This window comes from Gambusia affinis, linkage group LG06, assembly GCF_019740435.1.
Source record: "Gambusia affinis linkage group LG06, SWU_Gaff_1.0, whole genome shotgun sequence".
Classification (NCBI taxonomy): Eukaryota; Metazoa; Chordata; class Actinopteri; order Cyprinodontiformes; family Poeciliidae; genus Gambusia; species Gambusia affinis.
Window position 1 is genome coordinate 4858350 of NC_057873.1, and position 15043 is coordinate 4873392.

General features: G+C 35.4%; 1 protein-coding gene and 2 long non-coding RNA genes across 5 annotated transcripts in view; 1 reads left to right on the top strand and 2 right to left on the bottom strand.

Moving 5' to 3' along the window:
* Nucleotides 1-56: 56 nt before the first annotated feature.
* Nucleotides 57-6515, bottom strand: LOC122832169. Its single transcript, XR_006370803.1, has 3 exons — nucleotides 5837-6515; nucleotides 1870-2072; nucleotides 57-1294 (listed from the first exon to the last, which is right to left on the bottom strand). It is a non-coding gene; the product is annotated as an uncharacterized LOC122832169 (long non-coding RNA).
* A 40-nt stretch (nucleotides 6516-6555) lies between these two features.
* Nucleotides 6556-9965, top strand: LOC122832171. Its single transcript, XR_006370805.1, has 2 exons — nucleotides 6556-6930; nucleotides 7079-9965. It is a non-coding gene; the product is annotated as an uncharacterized LOC122832171 (long non-coding RNA).
* pak1 (p21 protein (Cdc42/Rac)-activated kinase 1) overlaps nucleotides 7482-15043 on the bottom strand; it is a 63233-nt gene continuing 55671 nt past the window's right edge. For all 3 annotated transcript variants that reach the window (XM_044118677.1, XM_044118678.1, XM_044118681.1), the window contains 3 exons: nucleotides 14338-14534; nucleotides 13343-13480; nucleotides 7482-12079 (listed from right to left, as the gene is read on the bottom strand). In XM_044118677.1, the coding sequence (XP_043974612.1) occupies nucleotides 11993-12079; nucleotides 13343-13480; nucleotides 14338-14534 (422 nt within the window). In that variant the 3' untranslated portion in view covers nucleotides 7482-11992. The remainder of the gene's footprint in view (nucleotides 12080-13342; nucleotides 13481-14337; nucleotides 14535-15043) is intronic.

Here is a 15043-nt window from a genome sequence, read left to right on the forward strand (position 1 = left end):
AACACTGCATATGTTTAACAATTTAAACATAAATTTAAACAGGAAATAACAATTTAACATGATGTAAAACTCAAAACAACTTATTTTACATAATATTGCCCTTTAAAGAGACAGAGACCCAATTTCAAGACATTAAATCAGGAAGTAAAAATTCTTTTAAGTCATATTAACAACTGTAGGTAACATCGTGACTCGATAGTGTTATGAAATGCCACTATAAAACATATAATACAATCCCTTTAAGGAAAGGCTGAATAATTTTTTGTGTTTCTTTTTTTTTAATAAATTTGCAAAAATCCCTTAAGCTATTTTGCACATTATCATAATGGGAAATGTGTGTGTACAATTTTGAGGAAATAGATTAATTTAATGGAACAGGGTTTAAAAACATCAAATGTGCACACAGTGACAGCTTTCCGTATCTGCTGTTCTAACTAAATTACAGTCTAGATGAAAGTAAATCTACTAACATCTTTTCACCTTTTAGCTAGAAATCAAGTATGAACATTTAAATACTTCCCATTTCCATATTAGTTTTGTTATGTAATAACAACCCCAGCGTGAAAACAGAATTTAATCACCAGCAGAAAGCAGCCGACATCATTAGCCGCTGTTGTTGTTGCTGATGATACATTTATGAATCTCTGTTTTACAGCAGGAGGAAGTGTTGTGCTGTGATAATAAATCCATTACAGCAGAGAGAAGACTTCCTGCTGACACAGAGCAGAAGACATTTTGCAGATGCTCTAAAGTGTCAAGCTGCATTTTAAAGTGTTACATAGCCACCGGCGGGCCGGTTCTGATCCGAATCTCAATCACTCTCAGAGGCTGAATATTTCTGTGTTGTACTATGCAGAATTAAAGCACCCTTGATAAATTAAATTTATATCAATTTATATTAAATGCATTATGATTTCTCAGATTAAAATCAACTTCATTTTCATTTTGAATCCTAACTGGTAAATTAGTGGGAAGAAAAACAATCATCTGGAGCAAAATGTGTTAAATTATATTGTTTCAACTTTCAATCTATCAAATAAATATTTTTATTTACTAGATTTACTGAACAATAGTAGATCTAATATAAAAAATTACATTCATTATTTAAATAATATATAATTTTAATTTGCTCAGCGCTTTGTGTTCTTGGAAACTTGATATTTCTTTAGATGAACTTGACATATTGAGGTCATGTCAAGCTGAGATACATTATAGAAAATCTGATTTATTTGAGGTGGAGTTTTTGACGTTTCCTCATCTTTTGTCCGGTTCGCCAGTCATCTCTGTTGACCACCTGAAAAAGAGCCAGCTGTTGTGATAAAGCAACATTTCATCACAAATATTTTATTTTCTAATATTTTGTAACTAAATAAATATTTTTGTTTAGGAACTAGAACATTTATAATGGTGCAAACAACCTTTAATTCTACAGTGAGACATACATTTTAATTTAATTTATTGACATTGCAACAAATTGATTTATGGCGAAAAAATGAGCTAGAAAGACGAGGACACCTTTTTCTGTTATGACAGAATAAATACATTATTGCTGTTAATTTTTAAAAACTATCTGCTTCTGTTACATCACTTTGTTTTTACAAAAAAAAGAAATTGTATCTTCTTTTTTTTTATTTTTTATTTTTTTCAAAAAAAGAGGGGCCTGGAAAAATGCAATAAAAGAGTTTTTTTTTTTTTTTTAAATAAATACCAAAAATTAGAATTGTAATTTTTTAAATATATTATGAACCACTTTGTGTTAAAATCCGATAAAGTTGCAGATAAACACCTTGAGTATACACATATATTTTTTTTCTTTTGTAATGTGTCAAAATGTGAGAACGTTAAGTGGATGAGCAGCTGGCAGCTCACCAGTAGCAGACTGGTGTCAAACTGGGCAGCTCCCAGGTGTGAACGCGACAGACTGCAGGTTACGGATCCTCCCACGCTGACAGCAGAACCTCCACGATCCTCCGTCTCCGCTGATGCAACTCCTACGCAGGCGCGTTGCCATGGAGACGTGAAGCACCTTTGAACATAATGCATTGAATCTGGTGAGTGAGGCAAAGTGGGGGCTGGGAGGAGGGGATGGGGGGAGATCGCCACGGAAACATTACACAAAGCAACCTGAAGAAAGGAGATGCCCTCCCACAGGAAACTGAAGTCAGTCAGAAAAAATCTTTTTCCTTCAGCCTGGAATCTCACAAAATATAAACCCAGATTTTCTATTTTATGAGTGAATAAAAGGTGTTTTTACATCGTTTTTATGCTTAAATATCCGCCTGCATGTCTGAGAAACATACAAGGTTAATTTTTCTAGGTCACATTTTCAAATCTGACTTAAAAAATGGATTAATTATTGTAAGCAATGGATAACATGCCAGACGTTATTCATTTATTTATAAATTAATAAACAGAATAAAGCAAAAATATTTAATCAGCAAATATTTAGCTTTAAGAATTAAGATTTAATTCTACTTAGCTAGCAAGCTCAATATTTAGTTAAGTTAAATACTTAGTTTATACAACAAATGTTTAGGTCCAAACTAGTTAGTTAGCAAGCTAAGCATTTAGTTTAAAGCAAAATATTTAGTTTAACTAAGTGTTTAGTTTTAGCTCTAAGATAAATATTTAATTATACATTTTGATCAATATTCAGTCTTGGAGTTAAAACTAAATATTTAGTTTTAAAGGCTAAATGTTTCTCACTAACTAAATATTTGAATTTAAATACTTGCTAAATATTTAATTTGGATATAAGCTAAAAGTTCAGTTTGCAAGCTAATTATTTAGTCAAACGCTAAATATTTAGTTTTGAAACAAAATATTTAATTAGCAGTTTTAGAATTTGATGCTAAATATTTAGCCTTTCAATTAAACTCAATAGCTTTCTATTTAGTTAGTAAGCCACTAAATATGTAGATGGCTTATTTATGGATAAATATTCAGCTTACTAATTAAATATTCAGTTTGGAGCTAAAATTATAAAAGCTAGTCATTTAGTTAACTTGATAACTGTTCTGAGTTCTCAAGTAAACATCTTTTGATTGGAGAGTTTATATCATGTGACTTTCAGACGCTGTAGTTAGTTGTTTGTTTTTAGTTTGACATGTTACTTTTTCTCCTTCCCTTCTCCGGTTTATTCAATGTTTTTAAAGCCACACAATCGGATCCAACAAATGGACCGAAATGGTTTGACGCCTGGCTCTTTTTGGATATTTTGTAAAAGCCTGTTTAAAATTCCTCCCTCGGCATGCATCAGTTCTTGTCATTCAGAAGCCCTTTGTGGGGACGCGGCTTGCCTCGGGGGACAGAGACGCGTCCCCAGGCCCTTCATGTAATGTGGACACAGGTGATGTCCTCTGAGGAGCTGGAGACCGGAGAGTTTCTCTGCAGTGCTCTTCCTCTGCAGTGGAGACCGTTATGTAACGCCGAGCGATGAAGAGGAAGGGAGGGGGGCTTGGCTGCAGCAGCGCTCATGTTTTCTGCACTGCGTGGAGACAGGAGAACAGTTTTACCATGCACACAGTCAGACACAACGCCTTGCAAAAACATTCACTGGAAATCCTGCAGGGCTCCGTCGTGTTTTAATTAACTTTCACGCTTCTTATTGGATTTGTTTTGTTTTAGGCTGTACACTGAGGTTGTGGCAGGAGAGAAGGAGGAAAAGTGGCATGAAGACGCATTACCCTGAGTGGAACCTGGTGGTGGCAGCATCATGCTGTGGGATGCCCTTCACACTGACGGATAACTTGGTCAAAGTCAAGACAAAATAGAGAAAATCTGTTTAAGGCTAATTTTACCTTCCAGCATTAAAATTTGGGGTTTCCCGATTTATCACCGCCGATTTCCTTAATTTTGGGAAATTGTTGATCAGCCGATATTTACATGTGAAACCGATTTTATCCACCAATCTTATCTACATCAGCAAAGGTCTAAAAATCAGCCACTGTCCTCTTCTACTCTGCAGTGAGAGACGTTGGACTGAGACCAGCCCACCAGATTAACTCCAGTCACTCCACTGTCACCAACTCAACGGCTTTGTTGCTATTTACCGACAAAAAAGGAAAAAAAAAAATCAATATTGACCAAAATTGTTATTGGCTTTTTAAAGATGTTATTGGCGATCGGCCAGAGAACTGCAATCGGTGCACCTCTAACTAAAATCACCAGTAACTTTAGAGAAGTTCAAACATAAATCCAACAGAGAACATTTCTTTTGATGAAGAAATGGAAATAGATCAGAATATAGATATAGAGGCCTGTGAGAAATACTCCAAATGTTTGCAGCAGTAACTGAAGAAAAAAAGAGGTTCTGAATACCAACTCATACCCATTTTTTTAGATTTCTATTTGTAAAAAAAAAATAACATAACTTTCCTTCCCTTTACAATTATGTGCTACTTTGTGTTTGTTAAAATCCTAAGTTTGTAAGAAAATATTAAATATTGAAAAACAATTTCATTTTTTTGCAAGCCCCGGTAAACAGCATTTCAGCACAAGCATCTCCTACTCCACTGTGAAGCTCGGTATTAGTGGAGTGATAATACTAAAAATTATTTTAAGTCATATTTGACATATGAATATCATTTTTATAACAACTGAAAGTAACAGTTACTTGATTGTTATAAAATCTCACTCTGTGCCACTTTAACAAAAAATTTAACTTCATAACTTTATGATTTATCGCCTTAAAATTGGAGAAGTTGCTAATGAGCTCAGCAGATGCACAGTTCCTCTAGGTGTTTGCTAATTGCTGCTGGCTAGTCTGAAGGAGTTGAGAGTGGGAGGAGCTTTGCCCGTGAAGGCGGAGTTAGGTCCACTCAGGTGTTTTGAACAGCTCAGTGGTTGCCATGGGGATTAAAGGATTCCTCATAGAATCAAAGCAACACTCCATAACATTATAGCATGATGTAAAGCTGAAAAAAATTGATTTTAAATGATACTGTCCCTTTAAGAAAGTCAGAGTTATTATTTCTGCTTAAGTTCTTCAGCTGTTGAAACATGAAGTGCATCCAGTTTTTCCCATGACTCACACCTTTCCATTAGCCTGTCCCATCCTTTAAATCTTCACTTTTTCTTCTCTTCGCTCCTCTTCCTTCAGTTTTTTTTCTCACCCTCCATCTCTAAAGTCTTGTTTTCATCTCACTTCTTATCCGTTTCCTGCTCTGTTCCTGTTACGGCTCATCTCCCCTGCAGCCTCAGCAGAAACCAGCATCGTCGTTTCTCTGCTCCATGGGAGGAAGATCCACAGCTGCGTGAATCTCAGGTAGGCGGAAAACTGCAACTCAATGTCAGGTCATTCTCACTCAGTCACCATGGTGACAAACTGCCCACTGCAAAAGGTTCGGTGCAGAAAGCAAGACGCTAGATGCAACCTGAACTGGGATGGAAACAAAAACTGGACTTTATGAAAACCCCACAGCTGCTCGTATTTTCTGAGAAACAAATTTAAATCTCTCAGTTTTTAGAGACTGTTTATAAAAATTTGAGTTTGCTTCTAAATATTAATATTGTGTGTAAATCTATGACTTATGCCATGAGGAAAGATAAATGTATGGCCACCTTAAGGGGGACCTACTATTCAAAATGAACTTTTTTCACATTTTTATACATCCATTTGAGTTTCTACTGCTTCTAAAAACAGCACAAACACTTAAAAAAAACACCTAGCTGTTTTTTGGCAGTTAATATTTTTTGGTGTCTGGTGAATGAGACGTTTCAAAAACCTCACAATTGAGTAAGATCGCGCTGTTACCTAGCAACACAAGCTGGTTTTACTGATGTATGCATTGAACAATGGCTGCTGGAAAAGAGAAGTGTTTGGTTTTTGACTTACCATCCAGAAACCACTTGCTGATCCTTGTTGGTTGTACAGGAGGCTCTACTTCTGCTTTTCAAAGATGAGCGGTTGTACAGTTAAGCATCTGTTTGCAGTAATTTTCACATGCGAGTGTAAACGCTGATTCTGGGGGCATGGTAAGCAGCAGCTTATTGACATTTAAAGTGAATGGGTCCCTAAAGACAGCTCAAAATAGGCAGAACTGATCAGACTATAATCTCATTATCTGAGAATGATTTCGTACAAAAAAATTTATTGAACATGTTTTGCATAGTCTGCTCAAGGAAGCGTGATAAGTTACATTTAAAATAGTACAGAAGTTGGATTAGCAAGATAACTTTTTTCAAGATTAATTTGAGCTAAAAATGAATTCATTTAACAAAATTGTTTTAATAGAAAATAAGAAAGCTAAAGGAAACTATTTAAACAAACACAGTAATAAATAACTATAGAGACCACATAACAGGCTAAGCCAACGTTCACACTGCGAGCTTAAAAAGCTCATTTCCGATTTTCTTGTGAAATCTGATTTCTTTTGGTCGTTCATATCCAAATGCGATATCCTGTGTGAACTGTTATGTCCCGCATGCGCAGTAACGTCACATATTGTGCTCAGCGTTTCGCCAACCGCCATAAAAAAAAAGTGCTCAGCGTTTGCGGAAGTAAACATGGAGCATAGCTTACAATTTTAAAGTTGTTGTCCGACCAGAGCAGCACAGCTTAATCCTCATTATGGTCCGCCATGGTTGCTGTTTTTCTTCTCAGCTTGTGTGTATCAGGACGCAGAATAGTGACGTTTGTCGAGTATCAATGACGTTCAAGTTGGATGAACGAGACTTGGCCGTTCAGATTCAGATCACATTTCAACATTTCAGATCGGATATCCCAGTGGCCTGGGTCGCATTATAAAATATCTAATCCGTGTTGTTTAGACTGTCATGAGAAGATCCGATAAGGAAGAAAAATTTTATATTTATATGAAAACAATAAATTAGAATTGGGTAACTTCAGGCTGCAGTGTTGACATAGTCTAAAACTCTTCCTATTTATGTCTCTCTGTGGTCAAGTTTCATCAGATACGGATTTGTAAAGTAAGTTACCTGTTCATTAAAGGACCCTAAATTATAACTTCTCAACTCCAGTGATGTAATTTTAGTTAAAAGCACGTGTAAATCGCCACGCCGCACGAGGAATTACCCGGTCGGCTGCTTCCTCCTGATGTTCCGCCTGTTTTTTCAGATGTGAACGCCAACAGGCCTGGGTTCACTCAGCTGAAACATTAATGAAAGTTCAGAATTACGCAACAACCTGGACCGGATCCACCGCTCGGCCACTGGAGGCCTCAACACTGACTCACACACCGCCTCATTATCCGAAGATGAAAGCGGGCGAACGGTAATTATCTCTGCTAATTAAAGTGGAAATCCTCAGAGTGTGACAGAAAGGAATCACAGTGGAGATTTTAGATTATTTTTCTCCCGGATTTACAGAACAGCAGTTTACATAATTGTCTTAAAGGCTCAGGAAACAATGTTATAAATAAAAATAACTGGCTCAACACTGTGACTGGACGTTTATGCCACTAATCTGGATTTAAGCACCATGTTTATCTGGACCTTCTGGAAAGAAAACAAGCCACATCTTTCAGTTTTTGTGCCGTTTTATTTGTTCCTCTTCAGTTGTCTTGAAAAATCAAAAACAATTTCTACAGACAGATAAATTATGGCTCTGATACAGTAAAGATTGGAGACTTTGTTTGATCTTCTCATTGTCATCCTAACGTTGGGCCGAGTCTGAATCCCCATCAAAGCTGCTGCTGTTGTGCAAAACTCATTTATGAAGATTATCTTGAGGATTTCCAGCAGGTGGCGCTGTTGTGTGGACAGTACCTGACATTACTAGTGTTATTCGTTTGTGTGTTAGTGTTATTCTTTTATACATCAGGTGACACAGGAAATGAATGTCAGCACTTAGAGCATGGGTGTCCAAAGTGCGGCCCGTGGGCCATTTGCGGTCCTTGGAGTAGTTTTGTGAGGCTCCTGGATGCAGTTTGGTCATGGTTTACTCCAGCAAATGGAGCTGATCCAGATTTATTTTTTTTGTGTGTGATTTTCAGTAACAAATTTAAACTTTAAGTAATAAATTTTAAGTACAAAATAAGTGTTTATTTTTTATTTTTGCTTTATTTTAATGAGAAAGTGAGCAGAGCCACAAATCTCCGACTTTTTACTCTAAAACGACTTTTTACTCTAAAACGCATTTTATTGCACCCAATAACTAAAATGGGATAAATACAGTTTATCAAAGATAATTCTAATTTTTGTTGCTGGAATAAACTAAAACTGATTTCTTGACCCACAAGTTTTGAAACTGTACAACTTTGAGACACTTTTTTAAAAATAAAATCATGTTAATTTGTTGCTGAGTAGATAAAAAGAAAATAATTTGCCAAATAATTATTTAACATTTTGGAATATTTTGGTTATGCTGTTATATTTCTGCAGTATATGATATAAATTTGAAAAATGTAAATAATAAAACAAATATTTAACATTTTTAAATAAAATAAAAACAACTAATAAATTGTGGCCGCCGTGTGCTTTCAATTTGGTGATTTTGTGCTAAACGTCTGGACGCCGCTCACTTAGAGGATAGTCCTGCATTATTTTTTAAAAAGTGGGGTTATTTGGAGCGCTATAAGTGGTCAGCATCTTTCGTAGATTTGATGAAATCTCTTAAAACTTTCATTTTGGATTCATATGAAATGAATTTCTTCCAATCTGCTGAACTTATCAGTCAATCTCACTGGAGCTGAAAAAAAAGTAAATATTTTTCAACTCAAATGAACTCATAAGCAGTTTGAACGCCATTTTATAAACCTTAGAAGGCCATTAAGTTTACATAAGACAGTTACTGAAACACATTCATGATTATTTACACTGAAGACGCATCTGCTCAGACCGGGACTGCAAATGGCTGCTTGGAAATATAAAACCTTGAAAAAAGTTATAATCATTGTTCATGTCTGAGATTCAAAAGTGAAATAAATTGTGAAAAGAATTGTGCTCTATTAAAATAAAGCAAATCCATAAAAGACGTTTGGAAACCCAACGGACTGACAGTATGTCAGGGTTTGTCAAAGTTTCAACTTTTATTTCCATTTTTTTTTTCTCAAATTTCTAAGATTAAATTTAGAATTTGCTTTTTTTCTAGCAAATTTTCATACTCAGAAAATTCTACAATTTTTCTAGAAAATTTGCAAGATTTTTTGACAGATGTACTCTTTTTTTATATATATATCTACGGTGGCTGTAATACGCTATTTAATCTATTATAAGACATGTTCCCCATGTTAATAGTGAAATAATCTGCTAATAGAACCGTTTTTTTTTCAATCAATATTAAGAAATTAATTTAAAACAAACTCTTATATCTTGCTTAGAAGTAACTGGTAAGTTAGTTTTCTCTTATTTCAAGTATATTAAGATATTTGCACCAGAAACTGGATAAAAAATACTTGGTAATGGGCGTGCTGTGGTGGTGTAGGGGATAGCGCGACCCACGTTTGGAGGCCTTGAGTCCTTGGCCCAGCCGTCGCGGGTTCAATTCCCGGACACTTGCCGCATGTCTTCCCCCCTCTCCCTCCATCTTTCCTCTCAGCCTATTGTCATATAAGGGACACTAGAGCCCACAAAAAAGACCCCTGGTGGTGGAAAAAAATACTTGGTAAGATTTTGTATTTTTGCAGTGTTTGTGTGTTTTCGACAGACAGCTCCTGCATCGTGACTCTGGGTTTCAAACTAAATATGGAAAACTACAGAATAGCCCTTTTAATTGAGCTTTATGGGGATTCTGACCTGGACACAACAACACAACTGCAACATTTTCAGCCAGTAAACATTAAATTATTAAACTTACGCCTGTTTTTCTGATGCAAAGCGGCTTATGTTTACATTTTGTTACACCTGCTGATCAAAATATCTAGTAATAACAGTTCACCTCTAAGTTGTATTCAAATTAAATGGAGTTTCGACTGAAAATGCTGCAGCTCGTCATTTCCATCAGACGGTAAAACAAGTCTTAAGCCTTAGAAACAGTTTAAGGCCAGCAGTACCTTAAAAACAATGAAATCATAAAGTCAGAGACAGTTTTGGATAAATGTTTAGGAGTTTTTAGATTCTCTGATGCTTAACTTCTTATCCAAAAATTATAAACGATCAATATATATAAAAAATGATCTGTAAACAAAATGTGGAACGGTTTTTTTCCTTCTTGCATGTAAAATATACACCTCATGTTCACAGGGCTCCTCCGGGCTGAAAAACGACATTTATTCATCTTCTGAAAATAGGATTCAGATATGATCTCTACTATCGTACACAAGCATCCTTCATTAATCGTCACTACGCTCATTTATCACTTCTTACTCTAAATGTACCGTATAAAAACAAAGAAAAAACCGACGCCCAGAGCCACAGATGGACAGTTCCCTTTTACAGACATAATAAAATAAAATAAAAAACACCCTTTTTTAATTCTACAGCTCTATCTACAGATCTGGGAGAAAGTATTTGCCCCCTTACAGATTTCTTCAGTCTTTTTGTCACACTTCTGTTTCAGATCAGAACAGAATTTAGTTTTTAAATTATTATTTTATTTGATAACAGAAAACAAAACAATGCAAACCAACCTGGCCTCTATGTGAAAGAAGCCAATATAACAAGCCCCGCCCCCAGACGATTTCTGGAAAGTTCCAGCAAAGTGGGAGGAGCCACGATGCATGAAGGGGCGTGGCCAAATGTGGCCCTCAAAATTATGTAAAATATTGATTTCCAGTTGTTAGCAGAGGTGGGTAGAGCATCCAAAATATGTACTCATGTAAGAGCAGCATTAGTTCAACATATGTTTACTCCAATTAAAAACTATTTGTTAAAACGTTTACTCAAGTACTGAGTAATTGGTCAAATTATCAATCATTTAATATTAAAAAATTACATCATCAGGCAAACCAAAATTTTGAGTTAAATGGAAAATTTGGTATTTTATGGACGAAAATTACAATAATTCATCTGAACAACAACAACAACAAAAAAAACAATCAGGGGAAATAAGTTTTTCCAAATCAGTTTCTTTGAATAAAAAACTTATGAAACTTTAACAAAAACTGCAGGTGTGCCTTTGTGTCTGGTAAATTTTTGGTTAAAACATGTTTGTTTTTAAGTCAGTGGGTAGAAAATCCAGAAACTTTACTCAAGTAAGAGTAAAAGTAGTCTTACTAGAGATACTCAAGTAAACATAAAAAGTACAGTAAAAGTAATTTTTTCAAAAAAGTTTCTCGGGTAAATGTAATTAAGTAAATGTAAGTAGTTACTAACTGACTCTGATTATTATTAACTCTGGTTTAACTTCTTGAATTGCCTCTGTTCATTAGTGTCTAATGTTGAAAACAGTTTGATGGTCTGAAACATTTTGCTGTGACAAAAAGCAAAAACAGAAGAAATCCAGAATACTTTAAACAGCAGCTATATGACAGATGATAAATAAAAAAGATAATTTATGTATTAAAACTATATAACTAATAGATTAATGTGATGTAAAGTTGTTGAGGAGCTACCTGTGGTTTTGCAGCTCCAGTGAAAGATGATAATCCGGTTTTATGTTGAACCTCGTCCATCGATGGCTCTGGACAAACCAGGGTTTCATTAACAAAGACACAACAAAGTACCAAACCTGACCGGCTCCGCTCAGCGCGACGCTACGATCGACATGATTAAAATCCCAACGGTCCACGGTGACAAACACACAACTAAAATTGATTCATAAAAAAAAAACAGGAAAAGGATTCGCTTCTAAAACAAAATAAAAAACGTCCAACAACGTGGTCCTGATTTAAAAACAATAAAAACGAGCCGGCGTCTTTGGGCTCTGGAGACGTCCCTCGGTCCCTTCGCCCGGGTCCGGTGGCGTGTTTAGGGGCTTTTCCTCTCTGTGAGGCGGTTGGGGTGGAAGGAGACGGGGCAAATAAAGCAGCTCCGAGGTAGAAAACACTCAGAGGAGGAGAGAGAAAACAACTCAAGTCCTTCTGAGGGTTTTGTAACCGGGCCGGCGGCCTCAGACTCACGCAGCGATGACGACAAACCAGAGCAGCGGCAGCTAGCGGTTGTTCTTTGCTGCCTCCTTGGCTGCCAGGATGAGAGGAGTGAGGCTGGAGAGAGGCTTCGCCATCTTCAGGAACTGGTGCTGGGAGACAGAAACATTCATTTAAAATAAAACAAATATGGCTACTATGAATGTTTCACAATTCTGATGCATTTATAAACCTGTCGCAATAATCAATTAATCTCATGATAAATAAAATAAACTCAATAATTTCCATTCTGATGATTAGTCAAGGTTTTTGGTTTTCATTTGCTTTTTATTTATTGACTTAGCTGTTTTGTTTGTTTTATTTTAGATATCTAAAAACTTTCAGTGTGGTCTGTTCTGTTCTTTATTTAACAGCAGGTTTTCTGACAATTAGGACTGAGACAGTTAATCAAAATCAATCGGATTAATCAATTAAAAGAAATTTGGTGAGAAAAAAGAAGATATTCAGAGCAGAACTGCACAGAATATATATAAAACTTACATTCAAAATAAAAAATAACTTTGTAAACATGCTTTAGCCAAAAGTCCTCTGACGGGGGTAGTTTGTTTTTTTAATATAATAATCTCTGCTCTGTTTGCACACATTTATTCTTGTTTTTAATGCACAAATACACATTTTGTACCTTTTTTAAAATTATCCTGCCCAGTTGCACATTGGATTGGACTATGGTATTATTTTATTACTGCACTGTATTTATGTTAACATTTTTCATTAATATTAAGGAATTATTGATTTAAAATGAAGGAATTATTGATTTAAAACAAGCTCACATTTCTTGTTGAAAAGTTGTAAATTATTTTTGTCTCATTTCAAATAAGATATTTTTACTAGAAACTAGACAATAAATACTTTTTAAAATTTTGTGTTTGTGCGTAAATTCACTAGACTGGATTGCTTTTATCATAGAATAAATTACATAATTGGAGAACAGTTTTCCGTTTCCTCTGTCTAACATTAAAAATCAATTAAATTAAACAATGTGCAGATTCGTTGGTGTTCAGTTGTTTTAAATTAACATATTGCATGAATTTTACTATGTAAACAACATGCAACTATATTATTACCCATTAAGCCTGTTAATGTATCTCATATGTAAACAGAGCTCTATAAATTGCTGTCATTTTGTACTTTTACTGTTTTTGTTCAAATAAAAGATTTTAAATTCAAACCAACAGCTGAAAAATGGTTGGAAATTACTTGCTAGCTCATTCTCAACTCAAACATTAAGACTAGAGGACCTTATTTTTAATTTTTATGATTAGTAGTTTATTTCGGAGGGCAGAAAAAGCTTAAAGCATCATTCTAGTTTTACTTGGTTTTATTTTTTCTCATGAACACACTGGACCCGGCTGTACCTGCAGTAGTTCTTTAGCAGATCCTCGTTTCTCCACGTCCATCTCCAGACATCGGTTCAGGAAGTCTCTGAATATTGTTGACAGTTTCTCTGGGTTCTGAAGCTCCGGCGTCCCGTTGGTTGCTATGAGATACAGCGCCTTAAGGATGAAGAAAGCAACAATTTTAAGTTTTTAATGCAAACAGAGGCTTGACGTTGTAGAAGCTTTACTTTACTGCCATCTAGTGGTTGATCTGGTAATGGCTGAATTAAAATCTGCACATCTTTCAACTACATTGGGGCATCAATGACATAAATTATATTGTAATAAACAATAAATCAATTAACTGCATAATAAATTGAAAGGAGATAAATAATTTATATTTGCCTGATTTATTGTTTTTCTCTTTCTACCAAAATCTTCAGTCTGGTGTCTTGGTCTCAATCAGCTCCTTTTTGAAGGATAATTTTGTTTACTGAGACCTCATAATTCATTTTATTTATTGTTTTGTTTATTTATTTTGGATATTTAAAATGTCTTCCAGTTCCAGTGTTAAATATACATTAGAATTTAAAGTTTATTGATCTTTGAGAATGTGCCATTATGCCATTACCATTGTATTTCTTGAAAATGGTCTCAAAACAACCACATTTATCACAATAACTTCTGGGACAATTTATCGTCCAGCAAAATTTGTTATTATCATGACAGACCTAGTCACAGTGTTTAAGCAATTCACACATTTCTTCAACTTTGAGACAGTAAACCATAAATACTAATCATTAAATAATAAAATATCCTTCTAACTTTATGATGTGGTCATTTTTGACTATTTTAAGCTGTAAAATCTCTCTGTTGGCTCAAAATCTTAATGTTAAGTAGTAAAATATCACAGATTAACCCTTTCGAAGGACAGTGTAACTACATTTCTACTACATTTCTTCTAAAAATACCTAAAACTAAACAAAAATGCTTATAACTTGATTTTAAGTTGAGTCTGAAGTCCCGGCTCTCACCCTGAGGGGATTCTCGTTCAGATACGGCGGCTCCCCCTCCACCATCTCGATGGCCATGATGCCCAGGGACCAGATGTCCACTTTGGGTCCGTAAGCCTTCCGGGTCACGACCTCCGGAGCCATCCAGTAAGGAGTCCCCACCATGGTGCTGCGCTTACTCTGCTCCGGAGTGATTTGGGCGCAGAATCCAAAGTCGGCTGGGAAGTGGAGAGAGAAAGAGCCGGACCTCAGTTAAACTTTCAAAGTTCAGGTAAATAAACTCCCATGTTTAAATCCAGTGGTGGGTTTGTGACAGTAAACCCACCACTGTAACAACCCTGAGCTGCCAAGCAAACCCACTCGCTGCATGGTGTGATTTTCCCTCCACACCTCTGTTTATTATGAAAGGCTTCATTTTCCTGAGCTGGGATTTATGAGAGGGCATCGCCTTAGTAACGGTTTCCATGGTTTCCAGACATTTTCCCCCCAAAAACCCAAATTTTTCTCAGGTCTTCAAGACTAGTTATAAAATATAAAATACTAAAGTTAATTTAGAATTCATGACGAAATAAATAAAATATGGAAAAAAGAAAATAAAAAAAATTTAAAAGAAAGAAAAAAAGACTACAAAAAAGAAAGAAAAAATGATAAAAAGGAAAGAAAAAGAGAAAAAATAAGGGAAAAAAGCAGAAAAAGAATGAAAGAAAAAAATATAATAAAAACAACA